Raw genomic sequence first — 16,532 nt, 5'->3', positions numbered from 1 at the left:
AACCTCCATATACATCGTATCATCCGTTGTCATTTCCGCCACCTCCAAACAGACCCCACCACCAAGGATATATTTCCCTCCCCATCCCTATCAGCGTTCCGGAAAGACCACTCCCTCCGTGACTCCCTCGTCAGGTCCACGCCCCCCACCAACCCAACCTCCACTCCCGGCACCTTCCCCTGCAACTGCAAGAAATGCAAAACTTGCGCCCACACATCCCCCCTCACTTCCCTCCAAGGCCCCAAGCGATCCTTCCATATCCGCCACAAATTCACCTGCACCTCCACTCACATCATTTACTGCATCCGCTGCACCCGATGTGGCCTCCTCTATATTGGGGAGACAGGCCGCCTACTTGCGGAACGTTTCAGAGAACACCTCTGGGACACCTGCACCAACCAACCCAACCACCCCGTGGCTGAACACTTTAACTCCCTCTCCCACTCTGCCAAGGACATGCAGATCCTTGGACTCCTCCATCGCCAGACCATAGCAACACGATGGCTGGAGGAAGAACGCTTCATCTTCTGCCTGGGAACCCTCCAACCACAAGGGATGAAATCAGATTTCTCCAGTTTCCTCATTTCCCCTCCCCCCACCTTGTCTCAGTCCCAACCCTCGAACTCAGCACCACTTTCCTAACCTGCAATCTTTTTTTTTTTTTTTTTTTTTAGATTAGATTACTTACAGTGTGGAAACAGGCCCTTCGGCCCAACAAGTCCACACCGCCCCGCCGAAGCGTAACCCACCCATACCCCTACATCTTCATCTACATCTACATCTACCCCTTACCTCACACTACGGACAATTTAGCATGGCCAATTCACCTGACCTGCACATCTTTGGAGTGTGGGAGGAAACCGGAGCACCCGGAGGAAACCCACGCAGACACGGGGAGAACGTGCAAACTCCACACAGTCAGTCGCCTGAGGCGGGAATTGAACCCGGGTCTCAGGCGCTGTGAGGCAGCAGTGCTAACCACTGTGCCACCGTGCCGCCCTTGGGCGGCACGGTGGCACAGTGGTTAGCACTGCTGCCTCACAGCGCCGGAGACCCGGGTTCAATTCCCGCCTCAGGCGACTGACTGTGTGGAGTTTGCACGTTCTCCCCGTGTCTGTGTGGGTTTCCTCCGGGTGCTCCGGTTTCCTCCCACACTCCAAAGATGTGCAGGTTAGGTGAATTGGCCATGCTAAATTGCCCCTAGTGTTAGGTAAGGGGTAGATGTAGGGGTATGGGTGGGTTGCGCTTCGGCGGGGCGGTGTGGACTTGTTGGGCCGAAGGGCCTGTTTCCACACTGTAAGTAATCTAATCTAATCTAATCTAATCTAATCTGACCAGGATGTAGCCGTCGCTGGCGAGGCCAGCATTTGATGGCTGCCCCTAATTGCCCTTGAACTGAGTGGCTTGCCAGGCATCCAGGAGAGTTACTAAAATTTAAATGTTTTGTTGTGCATCTGGCGTCACATGTAGGCCACTCCAGCAGGTTTAATTCTATAAAGGACACTCGTGATCCAAAGAGTTATTGGTTTAACTAAAGGCACTATTAGTTGTACTTATTTTCAATAGTCCCTTGAAGGTGGAGTTGCAGGTAGACAGGGTGGTGGAAAAGGCATTTGGCACATTTACCTTCATTGATCAGTGCATTGAGTATCGAAATTGGGACATCATGTTACGGCTGTACAGGATATTGGTAAGGCCACTTTAAGGTACAGCTTACACTTCTGGTCTCTCTGCTGTAGGAAGATGTTGTTTACTGGAAAGGGTGCAAAGTAAGTTTACAAGGATATTGCCAGGTTGGAGGGTTTGAGCTACAGGGCGAGGCTGACTAGGCTGGGGCTTTTTCCTCTGAAATGTCGGAGACTGAGGGATGACCTTACAGAGTTTCATAAATTCACGCAGGGCATGAAAAAGATAAAAAAAGCAAAGTCTTTATCCCAAGGTGGGTGAGTCCAAAACCAGAGGTCATAAGTTTAAAGTGAAACGGGAAAGATTTAAAAGAGATCTGAGGAAACTTTTTAATGCAAATGAGCAGGTTTGGAATGATTTGCCAGAGGAAGTGCTGGAGGCTGGTATAATTACAACATTTAAAAGGCATCTGAATATGAATAGGAAGGGTTCAGGGCGACGGCCCTATCCGCAGAGTCAGTTTGTGTGGTTTGGGTTACCTGCAGTATACTGCGGCCCAAACATATTACATGGAACATTCCAGATGTGAGAAACAAAGCTCACACACTTCAATAATTTCAGTCCGAGACAAGATCTGAATCAATAGTGTCATTTATTTTACACTTGCAAGTGGGTGTGCTGTCCCGTGTCTAAGAGGCAAAAGACATACACACACTAGGTTCAATTCATACATAATATTTATATGATTTAATGTCCATTGTTCTACATTGCTCCCTCCCCTACTTACATCATCCACTTCCCTAAGACCGGCCTCCACTACCCCTGTTTGCCTCTTGCCTTATCCGGCCTTGTCTGTGATAAAATGCTTATTTCTGGTCTCACAAGGCTGTTTGACCTTACCCTGTTATAGGTCATTGTTAGGCATATCCCTTCTTCATCATTATCTACCCCCTTCATCTGTGCCTTTCCCGAGGCCGTTCTGATCCCTATGACCCTTTTAATTGGGGTTCGTTCCTGTGTTTTCATAAAAGTGGGAAGCAGATGTTTATACCTACTGTTTGTACAGGCGTATCTAGCTTAACTTCATCCTCTCACAACATCTTATCTATTTGCCCACCGTACCTACTATTGTTCATTGGCACATTTCATTCTGACATACAATTTTAGCTAATACAAAAACAATTCTACATTTCCTCTACATCGTTTCCATTCTTGTTGACTCAGCTCTTGACTAAAACAATTACCCACTGGTGTGAGTTCACCTCCTTTGTAAAATGGAATTGCAGAAGTAACACTAATCCTACTGATATCCCACAATTCCCCCTCTTTCTTTTAATTACCATTTGTTATCTTCTGCAAATATTTTATTTTTAAGCATCGCTCCCGAAATTTGCAAGCATCATCCCGGAGATTTCATCCATCTTGGTCTCACTCATCTGCTCATTATTTAGTCGATAAAGTCCTTCAACCTGATTCCCTTTTAGGGGCATCTGTTTCATTAAGGCTGTTTCAATCAACCTTTGGGTGAGTCCTCGTATACAGGGTATGATACAGCAGCCAATGGCTACTAATACCCCGACTACTACTATCAGGGAAGTAAGGATAGAAACCACCACCCCCTTCCATTTCCCAAACCATGATTCCAGCCATCCTGTGAGAGATGTATCTACTCCTGAATTCTCAGCCAGTTCCTCTGCTAAGGTAGTCAATCCCCTTAAGGCCCGAGTAATTGAACCATCAGGTGCAGTGTTATTAGGAATAAAGGTACAACAGCTTCCTCCTAACATCACACACACACACCCTTTTTCTGCTAAAATCATATCAAGGGCTATTCTATTTTCCCATGCCATCCTACTTGTCGCATCAAGCTGTTCTGATATTCCTTTAATCGCATCTCTTGTATAATTTATAAATCGCTGTTGATTATAGAAAATGTAATTTATCCAATCTACATTTTTATTAATTGTTACCCACCAAAAGAGAGCTGACTCAAAGCCTGCTGCAATCTGGTTACGAGCCTTAAATTCATCCGGTACTCCCCTCGGGACTCCTACCGAATCAAGATAAATCCTGTCATCGAAAGAAGTGTCTAACAGTAATCTCTTACCCCTTCCCTTTTTCCCTCCTTTGTTTTCCTTCTCAAGTGCCAGGGTAAATGGAATTGCCAATTGTACAATTGCACATATCCCTCTCCAATCCGGAGGTAGGGTGGGTCTCAATATTTTGCCTCCACAGTACCACCACAGATCCGCTCGGGGAACCTTTAATGCTGAGTAGTTCCCTCCCTTCTCCGTTTCGGTGACATTCTTAATCTCTGTACATAGTTTCAGCTCCCCCAAATCTTTCGACCGACTTGTACCTCGTCTACGCACACACGAGGTGTGATTTCCAACTGCGGCAGAAAACAGGGGGGGAACTTTTACATCTTTCTTCTCCAAGGGAGGGAACATCAGAGATAGGAATGTGCAGTTCCTATCATTCCATGCAGTCTCATCCTGATACAGGGCTATCATACATTTCATGCCCTTCCTGTCTCGCTTCCACCCGAGCGGAAAGGGAACCACCTGGGCCACTGGTCGACCGGAGGCACATGCATAGCAATTGCTTTTGTTCAGACTTTTTACAGTATACTTTACCCATTCAACCCAGGCATTTGCATCCCCGTACCCAGTTTCTATTTCAATGGTCTGTTTCAAGTCCTTTACCTCTATAAATTTTACTACTTTAGGATCATCGGGAGGGGTGAAAGATTGTATCTTATTACCCAGTAGTTCTACCCGTTTTCCCTGTCCTACACTAATTCGGAAACAACAGCCCAAGAAATCCTTCCCATTTGCTTTCATTTCTATCCCAAATGTTTCATTTAATTGTATCTCATAGGTGGCCCCACCCAGGATTGTTTCGTGCCATGTGGTTTTCCTTATTGTTAGGTATATTGGGTTACACTTTTTATCAGGGCAATCGCGAGCTGGTCGGAAGGGGGCCCGGTGTACTGTGACAAGACTGTTATACCAAGTACCGTCCCCAAGGCCATCCCCATAGGACTTAAGATGTATCTCAGAGCTGCGATACTGTCTCTGATTATCTACGTCCCCACAATTTACTAAGCTACATACATCAGCGTCTATTACTTGTGGGTTATCAGATTCAGGAACCGTTAATAATACATATGAAAATGATATTTGATGAAATGCCAATACTAAGAGAGCTAGCATCATAACTCTAAGCATTCCCAGTATTCTAAACATCATGCTGAAGCACAAAAAGACTTAATATACAATCTTACAGAAATAATCCCGCGCTCGCGTCGCCACTGTATAATTAGTTACTCAAAGTCTCTTTAGTCTGAGTTTCAGCGGATCTTGCGTTGATTCGGCTGTCCAGACTTCTTCCTCAACTGGAGGGTCCACTGGCCCTTTGATCCGAGTGAGTCCGGCCTTTCTCCGCTGTCCTTATTGCCGTTTCGGTAGTCAAAAGAGCCTGGTACGGCCCTTCCCAGTCCGGCTGTAATTTAGTCTCTGTCCATGATTTTACTAAGATCCAATCGCCCGGCTGGATGGGATGAACGGTGAATTCAAGGGGTGGAGTCTGTGCCAATAAACCCTGTTTCCTTAGGAAAGACAAAGAGGAGGACAATCCCAGTATGTACTTCTTTAAAAACAAATCTTTAGTTTCGGGAATTGGCAATTCTCCATTCGTTCCCAAGTAAGGTAATCCAAATAAGATTTCATAGGGGGATAGTCCCAAGTCTTTCCTTGGGGCTGTTCGTACTCGCAAGAGAGCTATAGGTAAACATTTGGTCCAAGGGAGTCTGGTTTCTATTATCAATTTAGAGAGCTGTCGTTTGAGTGTTTGGTTCATTCTCTCAACCCTTCCCGATGATGGCGGGTGCCACGGAGTATGGAACTCCCAGGAAATTCCCAACCCTTTCATTACCCCCTGTAACACTTTAGAAGTAAAGTGTGTTCCTTGATCGGAATCAATATGGTTCACGAGCCCATATCGGGGAATTATGTGCTCCAATATTGTTTTAGACACTCCACTTGCAGTGGCGGTAGCTAGGGGGTATGCCTCAACCCAACAAGATAAATGATCTACTATGACCAACATATATTTTAGTCTGCCTACCCTGGGGAGTTCAGTATAATCTACTTGTATACTCTGGAAAGGTCTCAGTCCTGGGTCTCTTCCTCCCGGGGTCTGTTTTCTCAAGACTTTCTTATTTACCTTTTTGCATATGATACATCCCTCACATATTTGTTTAGCAATTGTATATATTCCTTTACATCCATATTCCCTAAGAACTAAATCACACATTGCTTGTACTCCCCAATGGCTGCCTTGGTGTAGGACGGCCATAATCTCTCGCATCATCATTTTGTTTAACATTTCCCTTCCATCAGGTAACCTCCAATGCCCGTCTGCTGTTTTTACAGCTCCTAAATCTCTCAATTCATTTTCTTCGCTTTCAGTAAATATAGGAGCTTCCCGAGGACCTGGGACAGTAGGTATTAGGGAATGAATCACCACTTCTTGTGGGTTCAGGGCTGCTTCCTTAGCCACCTCATCGGCTAATCTATTCCCCCTAACTTCTAGTTCATTTCCTTTCTGATGACCATTTACATGCACTACTGCTATTTCTCGGGGAAGTAATAGGGACTCCAAGACCCGTTTAATCAATTCTTCATGTACTAATTCTTTCCCTCGGCTGTTGATCAGCCCTCGTTCCTGCCATATCTTGCCGAAAGTGTGCACAACACCAAATGCATATTTAGAGTCAGTGTATACTGTTCCCTCTTTATTCTCTAATGCTCTAAGGGCTCTTTCCAATGCATAGAGTTCACAAGTCTGAGCTGACCACCCATTTGGCAACCGTCCTGCCTCCACCACACTACTGTTTGTCCCGTCTACGACTGCATACCCATTATATCTTTTCCCTTCAATCACCCGGGATGATCCGTCTATAAAAAGTCTAACCCCTGCATGAAATGGAACATCTCTGAGGTCCATGCGGACCTTAGTTTGGTATTCTATAATGTCAAGGCAATCGTGCCCTGGATTCTGAGGAGAGTCTCCTTCCCCTTTCCAAAGAAAGGCAGCTGGATTTAAACAATTGTCAGTGACCAACACTAGATCATCCTTTTCTATTAATATTGCCTCATATTTCAGAATCCGCGAGTCTGTCAACCATCGCCCAGCTTTTTGGTTTAGGATTGTTCTCACTTGGTGTGGAGTGCTTACTATTAGGGCTCCCCCAAATGTAAGCTTTCTGCTTTCCTCCACCAACAGTGCAGTGGCAGCCACAGCCTGCACACACTCAGGCCACCCCCGGGATACTGGATCCAGTAGCTTCGAAAGATATGCTACTGGTTGTCTCATTCCTCCCCACCTCTGGGTCAATACTCCCAAAGCCGCTCCCTTATCCACGGTAACAAAGAGGTGGAAAGGTTTATCTAGAGAAGGTAAGGCTAACACGGGGGCATGGATCAAATCTCTTTTGAGTTTCTCAACTAGTTCTTTTTCCTCATCATCCCAACTTAGACATTTGGGTTCCCCCTCTAATAGTTTGAGATATAATTTCTTAGTCTTCAGTGCATAGGAATCAATCCACAATCTGCAATAACCCGTTAGACCTAAAAATTTGCGTAACTCCCTTTTAGTGCTGGGCAGTGGCATTCCCACTATTCCCTCTATCCGTTCCGGGCTTATCTTTCGCTTTCCCTCACTAACTAAATGTCCCAAGTATTTCACTTCTTGCTCCACATATTGTAGTTTGTTTTTAGATACCCGCAGTCCCTGCTGACCCAGGAAATTCAATAATTTGTTAGTGGCTTCTACTACTCTTTCTCTTCTTTTTCCTGTTACTAAGAGGTCGTCTACATACTGCAACAGGGTAGTCCCCTTGGGGCTGCTAAATTTCTCCAATACTTGTTCTAACATCTGTCCAAATAAATTCGGGGATTCCGTAAACCCCTGGGGAAGCACAGTCCATCGGTATTGCTGTTTTCGTCCTGTCTTAGGGTCTTCCCACTCAAAGGCAAACAAATTCCTACTTTCCTCTGCCAAGGGACAGGCCCAAAAGGCATCCTTTAAATCTATCACACTAAACCATTTGTGGTCATGAGGGATCTTACTTAATAAGGTATAGGGGTTTGGCACCACTGGGTGCCTGATCAGTACTATTTGATTTAATGTTCTCAAATCCTGCACCAATCAGTAAGTTCCATCGGATTTCCGCACTGGTAGTATTGAGGTATTATAAGGAGACATACATGGCTCCAACAATCCATCTCTAATCAATCCTTCAATTACTGGCTGCAGTCCTCGTTTACCTTCTATGGAAATGGGATATTGTCGCTCACAGACAACGTCCCCTTTCCTTTTTAAATTTATTTCAAGGGGGGGGATCTGTAATTTTCCACGATTCCCTTCTCTAGCCCATACAATAGGGTCTATCTCTCTCTCCAGATCCTCTGTCAACATTGCCATTTGGACAACTAATTCTTTTTCCTGAATTCCAATCTCCAGTCCTAAGAGGATAATTAAATCTCTCCCTAGTAAGTTACTTCCTATATCAGGGATATACAACAATTCCCCTTTGACCCTATCCTTAGGACCTTCTATCATCATAGGTTCAAATACTGGAACAGTAAATCCCTCCCCTTTAACCCCTGAAACAGTAATTGACCGTGTCGACATTTCTACTTTCTTTGGTTTAAAATTCAGTGATGACCGTGCTGCCCCCGTATCTACTAGGAAGACTACCTCTTCCTTATAGGGTCCCACCTTCAGGTTTATCAAGGGTTCCTGGTGGGCCCCCGAGGGCAGGAACCCCTGACACCCCTATTCTTCATCAAAATTCATAAGCGGAATTGCCCTCTCTTCCCTTTTCAGAGCCAGACATTCCTGCTTAAAATGCCCTATCTTTCCGCAATAATAACATCCCGCCTGTGGAGTCTTCCAGCTCTGCCCCTGTCGCTCGAACCCTCTATCAAATACTCCCCCTTGTCCTCTCCCTCTCTCTCTCCCTTTCTCTCTTCCTCTCTGTCCTACATGCTGCCACCCACCGCTCCGGTTGCTCAATATTGGTTCCATTCTTTTCTTAACTACCTCATCAACCGTAGCTACCATCATTTTCACCTTCTGTTTCTGTCTCTCATCCTCTCTCTTTACAAACACTTTCTGTGCCTCTCTTAACAATTCATCTAATGGCTTTTCACTCCACCCTTCTATCTTCTGTATCTTTCTCTGTATATCTGGCCATGCTTTTGTCACAAAATGTACTTTCAAAAGACCCTGTGCCACTGGGTCCTCAGGGTTCATTCCAGAATATTTCCGCATTGAGTCTCTTAATCTTTGCAAGAAAGCTGAGGGAGTCTCATCTTTCTCCTGTCTAACTTCAAAGGCTTTAGTCAAATTCTGTGACTTCGGAACTGCCTCTTTTATTCCTTTTAGAATCAGGTCTTTCAATTCCCTCATTTCTTCTCTATGCTCCGGATTTTGATTTTCCCACTGGGGGTCTCTGAGGGGAAACTTCACCTCTCCCTGTCCAGCATCCCCATCTCCAATCGGATGTTCCCTGTCCCATATTTTAATGGCTGCTCCCCGTATAAGTCCCCTTTCTTCCCCAGTAAATAATATATTCAAAATAGACATTAACTCAGCCCAGGTATACAGACTGGGCCCCAAAAATTGATCAATTTGTTCCGACAGCCCCACCGGATCCTCAACCAGGACCTTCATTTCTTTTTTAAATGTTCTGACCTCCCCACTGCTGAGGGGGGCACTTACAAACCCAATCTCTTTATCCCCTATTGGTACCTCCCGAAGGGGATAAGTCGTTACGTTCTTCCCTTTTTTTTTGTTTTCCCCCCCTTTGGCTTTGATTTAGATCCTCCGGAGCCCTCCTCTACATCTACTGCAGCTGTGCTTTCTTTTACTGAGGATTGAGGGTCAGGAACAACAACATCCACGTCCACTGCCCCTTCATCCTCCTCTCGTGAATCATCTGTTTCCTGTCCCTGTCTGTCTGTCTCTCCTCCTCCCCCATTTTCACCTAACCTGATTTTATGGTATGGGGGAGGCAAACAGCCAAGAGGATCCCAGGGACTAGGTGGGGCAGAGGGGGAATCCTTTGTCTTTACTACCATCATTCCCAAACTGCCCTTCCAACAGGTTGCATAGTCCGCCTCCTCTTGACTAAAAGGTTGTTTCTTATTCACATACAAACCTAAATACTGACAGACCCAATCCTCGTCCGAACCATACTTTGGCCAGAAGACAGCCGGACGAAGGATTGGTTCTTTCGTCCATACTAAACAACAATATTTAATCATTTTCTTTTTATCCTTTTCCCTTGTACAAGTATTGCTTGTCCATTCCCGCAACATCCTCCCCAACGGACTTTCAGGAGGAATGTTACCAGGGACTTTTTCTTCTTCCTGTACTGCGTGACAGCTACTCTGCCTACCCCCCATTTCCCGGGGCCTTCGCTAGTCCCTCAGCGAGTAAATACCCCTTGTCCCGGCCACCAAGGCAATACTTAAAAGTCAGGTTTCTTACCTTGGTCTGTGCACAGAGTTGCCTGGCCCCTTATCGCCGTAGTTTCTATCGACCTCCTATCCCTGTCTGATTCAGATGTCTCTCTTGTGGGATTCGTACCAGTCACCCAAGGGAGCAGACCAAACCAGGACACGAGACCGCTCCTCAATGGGGAACGGGACGCGTCTTCCCAGTGTCCAAGGCCAGCCACTCCCCCCGGTGATGGAAGAAAATCCCGGACAGCCCCCAATTGTGAGAAACAAAGCTCACACACTTCAATAATTTCAGTCCGAGACAAGATCTGAATCAATAGTGTCATTTATTTTACACTTGCAAGTGGGTGTGCTGTCCCGTGTCTAAGAGGCAAAAGACATACACACACTAGGTTCAATTCATACATAATATTTATATGATTTAATGTCCATTGTTCTACATTGCTCCCTCCCCTACTTACATCATCCACTTCCCTAAGACCGGCCTCCACTACCCCTGTTTGCCTCTTGCCTTATCCGGCCTTGTCTGTGATAAAATGCTTATTTCTGGTCTCACAAGGCTGTTTGACCTTACCCTGTTATAGGTCATTGTTAGGCATATCCCTTCTTCATCATTATCTACCCCCTTCATCTGTGCCTTTCCCGAGGCCGTTCTGATCCCTATGACCCTTTTAATTGGGGTTCGTTCCTGTGTTTTCATAAAAGTGGGAAGCAGATGTTTATACCTACTGTTTGTACAGGCGTATCTAGCTTAACTTCATCCTCTCACAACATCTTATCTATTTGCCCACCGTACCTACTATTGTTCATTGGCACATTTCATTCTGACATACAATTTTAGCTAATACAAAAACAATTCTACATTTCCTCTACATCGTTTCCATTCTTGTTGACTCAGCTCTTGACTAAAACAATTACCCACTGGTGTGAGTTCACCTCCTTTGTAAAATGGAATTGCAGAAGTAACACTAATCCTACTGATATCCCACACAGAGAAGGGACCAAGGGACTGCCGAGAAGGTAAATTTCCCATTTAAATGGAAGGGTTCACTACTATCCACAGTTTCGGGCTTCCATGGCAGGTCTTGGAACATATACCCCGCAGATATGGGGAGGGGGGGGGGGGGGGGGATGACTGTACTGCATTCAATTCTGGCTGCCCTGATACAGGAATGATGTTGAGAAACTTGAAAGGATTCATCAAAGATTTACACAGGATGTTGCTGGGAATGAAGGATTTGAGTTATAAGGAGAGGCTGAACAGGCTGGGACTGCTTTCCCAGGAGTGTCGGAGGCTGAGGGATGACTGTAGAGAGGTTTATAAAATCATGAGGGCCATGAATAGGGTAAATAGTCAAGGTCTTTTTCCCAGGATAGGAAAAGCTAGAACTAGAGGGCATAGGTTGAAAGAGAAAGTGGAAAGTGAAAGGTTTTAAAAGGGGAGGGCGAACAGCCAGAAATCGTGTTACATATTGGCACTAATGATATAGCCAGGAAAAGGATCGAGGATATACAAAGTGATTTCAGGGAGTTAGGATGGAAGCTGCAAAGCAGGACGAACAGAGTAGCGTTCTCAAGTTTACTACTGGTGCCACGAGATAGCGAGGCGAGGAACAGGGAGCGGGCGCAGCTTAACAAGTGGCTGGGCAGCTGGTGTAGGAGGGAGGGCTTCAGATATGTAGATAATTGGGATGCCTTCTGGGGAAGGTGGAACCTGTACAAGAAAGACAGGTTGCATCTGAACTGGAAGGGGACCAATGTCCTGGGTGGAAGGTTTACTCGAGTAGTTCGAGAGGGTTTAAACTGGTATGGCGGGGGGTGGGAACCTGAGCTGTATACTGGAGGTGAGAGTCGATGCAGATGAGGCAATAGCAAGAGGTAGACCAGCTAGTGGGAAGGATTTTCCTGGGAAGGAACCAAGGGATCAACTAAAGTGTGTTTGCTTTAACGCAAGGAGTATCAGGAATAAAAGTGATGAACTTAGAGCATGGATCAGTACCTGGTGCTATGATGTTGTGGCCATAACAGAGACATGGGTTTCTCAGGGGCAGGAATGGTTGCTGGATGTTCCAGGGTTTAGAGCATTTAAAAAGAATAGGGAGGGGGAAAAAGAGGAGGGGGTGTAGCACTACTAATCAGAAAGGGTATCACAGCTACAGAAGCTTCCATTGTCGAGGAAGATCTGCCTATCGAGTCAGTATGGGTGGAAATTAGGAACAGCAAGGGAGCAGTCACCTCTTTAGGGGTTTACTACAGGCCCCCCAATAGTAGCAGGGCGATGGAAGAAAGCATAGGTCGGCAGATTTTGGAAAAGTGTGGACGTAGTAGGGTTGTTGTAATGGGTGACTTTAACTTTCCCAATATTGATTGGAACCTCCTTCGAGCAGAAGATTTGAATGGAGCTGTTTTGTAAGGTGTGTTCAAGAGGGTTTCCTAACTCAGTACGTTGACAGGCCGATGAGGGGAGAGGCCATTCTAGACTTGGTGCTCGGAAACGAGCCAGGGCAGGTATCAGATCTTGTGGTGGGAGAGCATTTCGGTGATAGTGACCACAACTGCCTCACATTCTACATATCTATGGAGAAGAGGATTAGGCAAAACGGGAGGATATTTAATTGGGGAAAAGGAAACTATGATGCGATTAGACATAAGTTAGGAAGCATGGATTGGGAGTAATTGTTCCATGGTAAAGGCACTATAGACATGTGGAGACTGTTTAAGGAACAGTTGTTGCAAGTGATGAATAAATATATCCCTCCGAGATAGACAAGTAGTGGTAAGGTAAAGGAACCTTGGATGACGAGAGCAGTGGAGCTTCTCGTCAAAAGGAAGAAGGTAGCTTACATAAGGTGGAGGAAGCTAGGGTCAAGCTCAGCTCTAGAGGATTACAGGCAGGCGAGGAAGGAGCTTCAAAAATGGTCTGAGGAGAGCCAGGAGGGGACACGAGAAAGGCTTGGCAGAACCGATTGGGGAGAACACAAAGGCATTTTACACTGATGTGAGGAATAAGAGAATGGTCAAAGAAAGAGTAGGACCGATCAGGGATAGCTTAGGGAATTTGTGTGTGGAGTCTGAGGAAGTAGGGGAAGCCCTAAATGTGTTTTTTGCTTCTGTCTTTATGAAAGAAACGAATTTTGTAGTGAATGAAACCTTTAGGTGGTTTGCAGGTGTGCATGCTGGAATGGATAGAGATAGAGGAAGCTGATGTGCTGAAAATTTTGTCAAACATTAAGATTGACAAGTCGCCAGGCCCGGACGAGATTTGTCCTCGGCTGCTTTGGGAAATGAGAAATATGATTGCTTCGCCACTTGCGAAGATCTTTGCATCTTCGCTCTCCACTGGAGTCATACTTGAGGACTGGAGAGAGGCAAATGTAATTCCTCTCTTCAAGAAAGGAAATAGGGAAATCCCCGGCAATTACAGAGCAGTAGGTCTCATGTCTGTCGTCTGCAAGGTGTTAGAAAGGATTCTGAGGGATAGGATTTATGACCATCTGGAAGAGCATGGCTTGATTAAATGCAGTCAACACGGCTTTGTGAGGGGCAGGTCATGCCTCACAAACCTTATCGAGTTCTTTGAGGATGTGACTAGAAAAGTTGATGAGGGTCAAGTTGTGGATGTGGTGTATATGGACTTCAGCAAGGCATTTGAAAGGTTCCCCATGGTAGGCTCATTCAGAAGGTCAGGAGGAATGTGATACAGGGGAACTTTAGCTGTCTGGATACAGAATTGGCTGGCCAACAGAAGACAGCAAGTGGTAGAAGAAGGAAAATATTCTGCCTGGAAGTCTGTGGTGAGTGGTATTCCACAGGGCTTTGTCCTTGGTCCTCTACTGTTTGTAATTTTATTAATGACTTGGATGAGGGGATTGAAGGATGGGTCAGCAAGTTTGCAGATGACACAAAGATTGGAGGTGTTGTTGACAGTATAGAGGACTGTTGTAGGCTGCAGCGGGATATTGGCAGGATGCAGAGATGGGCTGAGAGGTGGCAGATGGAGTTCAACCTGGATAAGTGCGAGGTCATGCATTTTGAAAGATCAAATTGGAAAGCTGAGTACAGGATTAAGGATAGGATTCTTGGCAGTGTGGAGGAACAGAGGGATCTTGGTGTGCAGGTACATAGATCCTTTAAAATGGCCACCCAAGTGGACAGGGTTGTTAAGAAAGCATATGGTGTTTTGCCTTTCATTAACAGGGGGATTGAGCTTAAGAGTCGTGAGATCTTGTTGCAGCACTATAGAACTTTGGTTAGACCGCACTTGGAATACTGCATCCAGCTCTGGTCACCCTATTATAGGAAAGATGTGGATGCTTTGGAGAGGGTTCAGAGGAGGTTTACCAGGATGCTGCCTGGACTGGAGGGCTTATCTTATGAAGAGAGGTCGACTGAACTCAGACTTTTTCATTGGAGAAAAGGAGGAGGAGAGGGGACCTAATTGAGGCATATAAGATAATGAGAGGCATAGAGAGAGTCGATAGCCAGAGACTATTTCCCAGGGTAGAACTGACTAACACGAGGGGTCATAGTTTTAAGCTGGTTGAAGGAAAGTATAGAGGGGATGTCAGAGACGGGTTCTTTACACAGAGTTGTGAGAGCATGGAATGCTTTGCCAGCAGCAGTTGTGGAAGCAAGGTCATTGGGGACATTTAAGAGACTACTAGACATGCATATGGTCACAGAAAAGCAAGGAGCAAGGGCAGCAGATACATGGGAACACCACCACCAAGTTCCTCTCTGATCCACATAACATCCTGACTTGGAAATATTTCACTGTTCCTTCATCAACTCACTGAGTCAAACGTTTGAACCTTCACTCCACACACCCCTTGGCCCACAACCCAAGTATTACAGCAGTTGAAGAAGGCAGTTAGGGATAGGCAAGAGACACTGCACTTGTCAGTGTTACCACCATACCACGAAGGGGAAACAAAAAATAACTATTTGCCTGTGTAGGGAATACACTGAAGGACAAGGTTAATGGCTCTTACATTCCAACATTATGTAACATTGTAAAACGGACACGCATCATCTTGCGGGTAATCTCAGACAATGGAAGAAATTAGAACAAACATACCATGAGATGCAAAACAGTACCAGCTCTTCATCTTCCTGTCCTCCTCGCACTGAAACACCCTCACAGATCTGCAGGTCTTTGAGAACAGTCATCAGGCAACTCACATTTCACAAGTGCGATTGCAATCGCTTTTGCAGCAACATCGAGGTGTATTGATAATATTAATTCAATTGCAGTTGGCTGTTTCTGTCTCGCCCCAGAATCAGAGGTTTGTGAGTTCAAATCCCTCTCAATTATGTCACTCCAGCACAGCACAGAGGGAGTCCTACTGTAGGAATTGCTTCTTGGATGTGATGTTACATTAATTAATTGATCAAAAATTTCAGCTCAGCATGGAGTCGCCTCCACCCACTCTCTCAGCTCGGTGTAGAGTGAGCATCTTCTCACGCATCATGGCTCAGTATAGAGTGAGAATCTACTCACCATCTCAGCCCAGTATGGCATAGGCTCTACCCACTGTCTTGGCTCAGTATAGAGTGTTCCCAGTACAACATCTGGTACCCTGGACAATAGTTGACCCTCAAACAATGCCAACAACTGGTGATTGTCACGTGACAGGATCTGAGTAAATCATAGAATAGAATCCTTACTTTAAAATCATAGAATCCCTATTGTGTGGAAACAGGCCCTTTGGCTCAACAAGTCCACATCGACCCTTCGAACAGTATCCCACCCAGACCCATTTCCCTAGTACTCTCCATTTACCCCTTACTAATGCACCTAACCGACAAATCCCTGAACACCACGGGCAATTTGGCTTGGCCAATTCACCTTACCTACACATTCCTGGATTGTGGGAAGAAACCCAAGCACCTGGAGGAAACCCACGCAGACATGGGGAGAATGTGCAAACTCCACACAGACAGTCACCCAAGGCTGGAATTGTACCTAGGTCCCTGGCGCTGTGAGGCAGCAGTGCTAACCACTGAGCACCATGCAGTCCTAAAGCATCCCACCAAGACCCACCTTCTCTACCCTAAAACTCTGCATCACCCATGACTAACCCACATAGCCTGCACATCCCTGGACACTATGGGCAATTTCAGCACAGCCATTCCATCTAAAGTGCACGTGTCTGGGCTGTGAGAGGAAACTGAAGCACACCCATGCAGACACAGGGAGAATGTGCAAACTTCACACAGACAGTCACCCAAGGCTGGAATCGAACCCAGGTCGCTCGTGCTAAAGACCTGTTTCCTGCATACAGCTGTACTGCAGAAAGCAAGATGTGTTTGAGGTGGAACAGCAGTGTTGTCCATTGCAGGAAGTGCTGAGTTCAAGTCCCACCTGACGGC

General features: G+C 45.8%; 1 protein-coding gene across 1 annotated transcript; it reads right to left on the bottom strand.

The window, feature by feature from the left end:
• Positions 1–2,279: 2,279 nt before the first annotated feature.
• Positions 2,280–11,149, bottom strand: LOC140468018 (uncharacterized). Its single transcript, XM_072564167.1, has 2 exons — positions 10,189–11,149; positions 2,280–5,236 (listed from the first exon to the last, which is right to left on the bottom strand). Exon 2 carries the CDS (start codon positions 4,875–4,877, stop codon positions 2,997–2,999), a length of 1,881 nt encoding a protein of 626 aa, XP_072420268.1. The 5' UTR covers positions 4,878–5,236; positions 10,189–11,149; the 3' UTR covers positions 2,280–2,996.
• Positions 11,150–16,532: the final 5,383 nt, after the last annotated feature.

Source organism: Chiloscyllium punctatum, chromosome 46 (genome assembly GCF_047496795.1).
Source record: "Chiloscyllium punctatum isolate Juve2018m chromosome 46, sChiPun1.3, whole genome shotgun sequence".
NCBI lineage: Eukaryota > Metazoa > Chordata > Chondrichthyes > Orectolobiformes > Hemiscylliidae > Chiloscyllium > Chiloscyllium punctatum.
The sequence above is the reverse complement of the archived record's forward strand: the minus strand, read 5'-3'. Positions and strand labels throughout refer to the sequence as shown.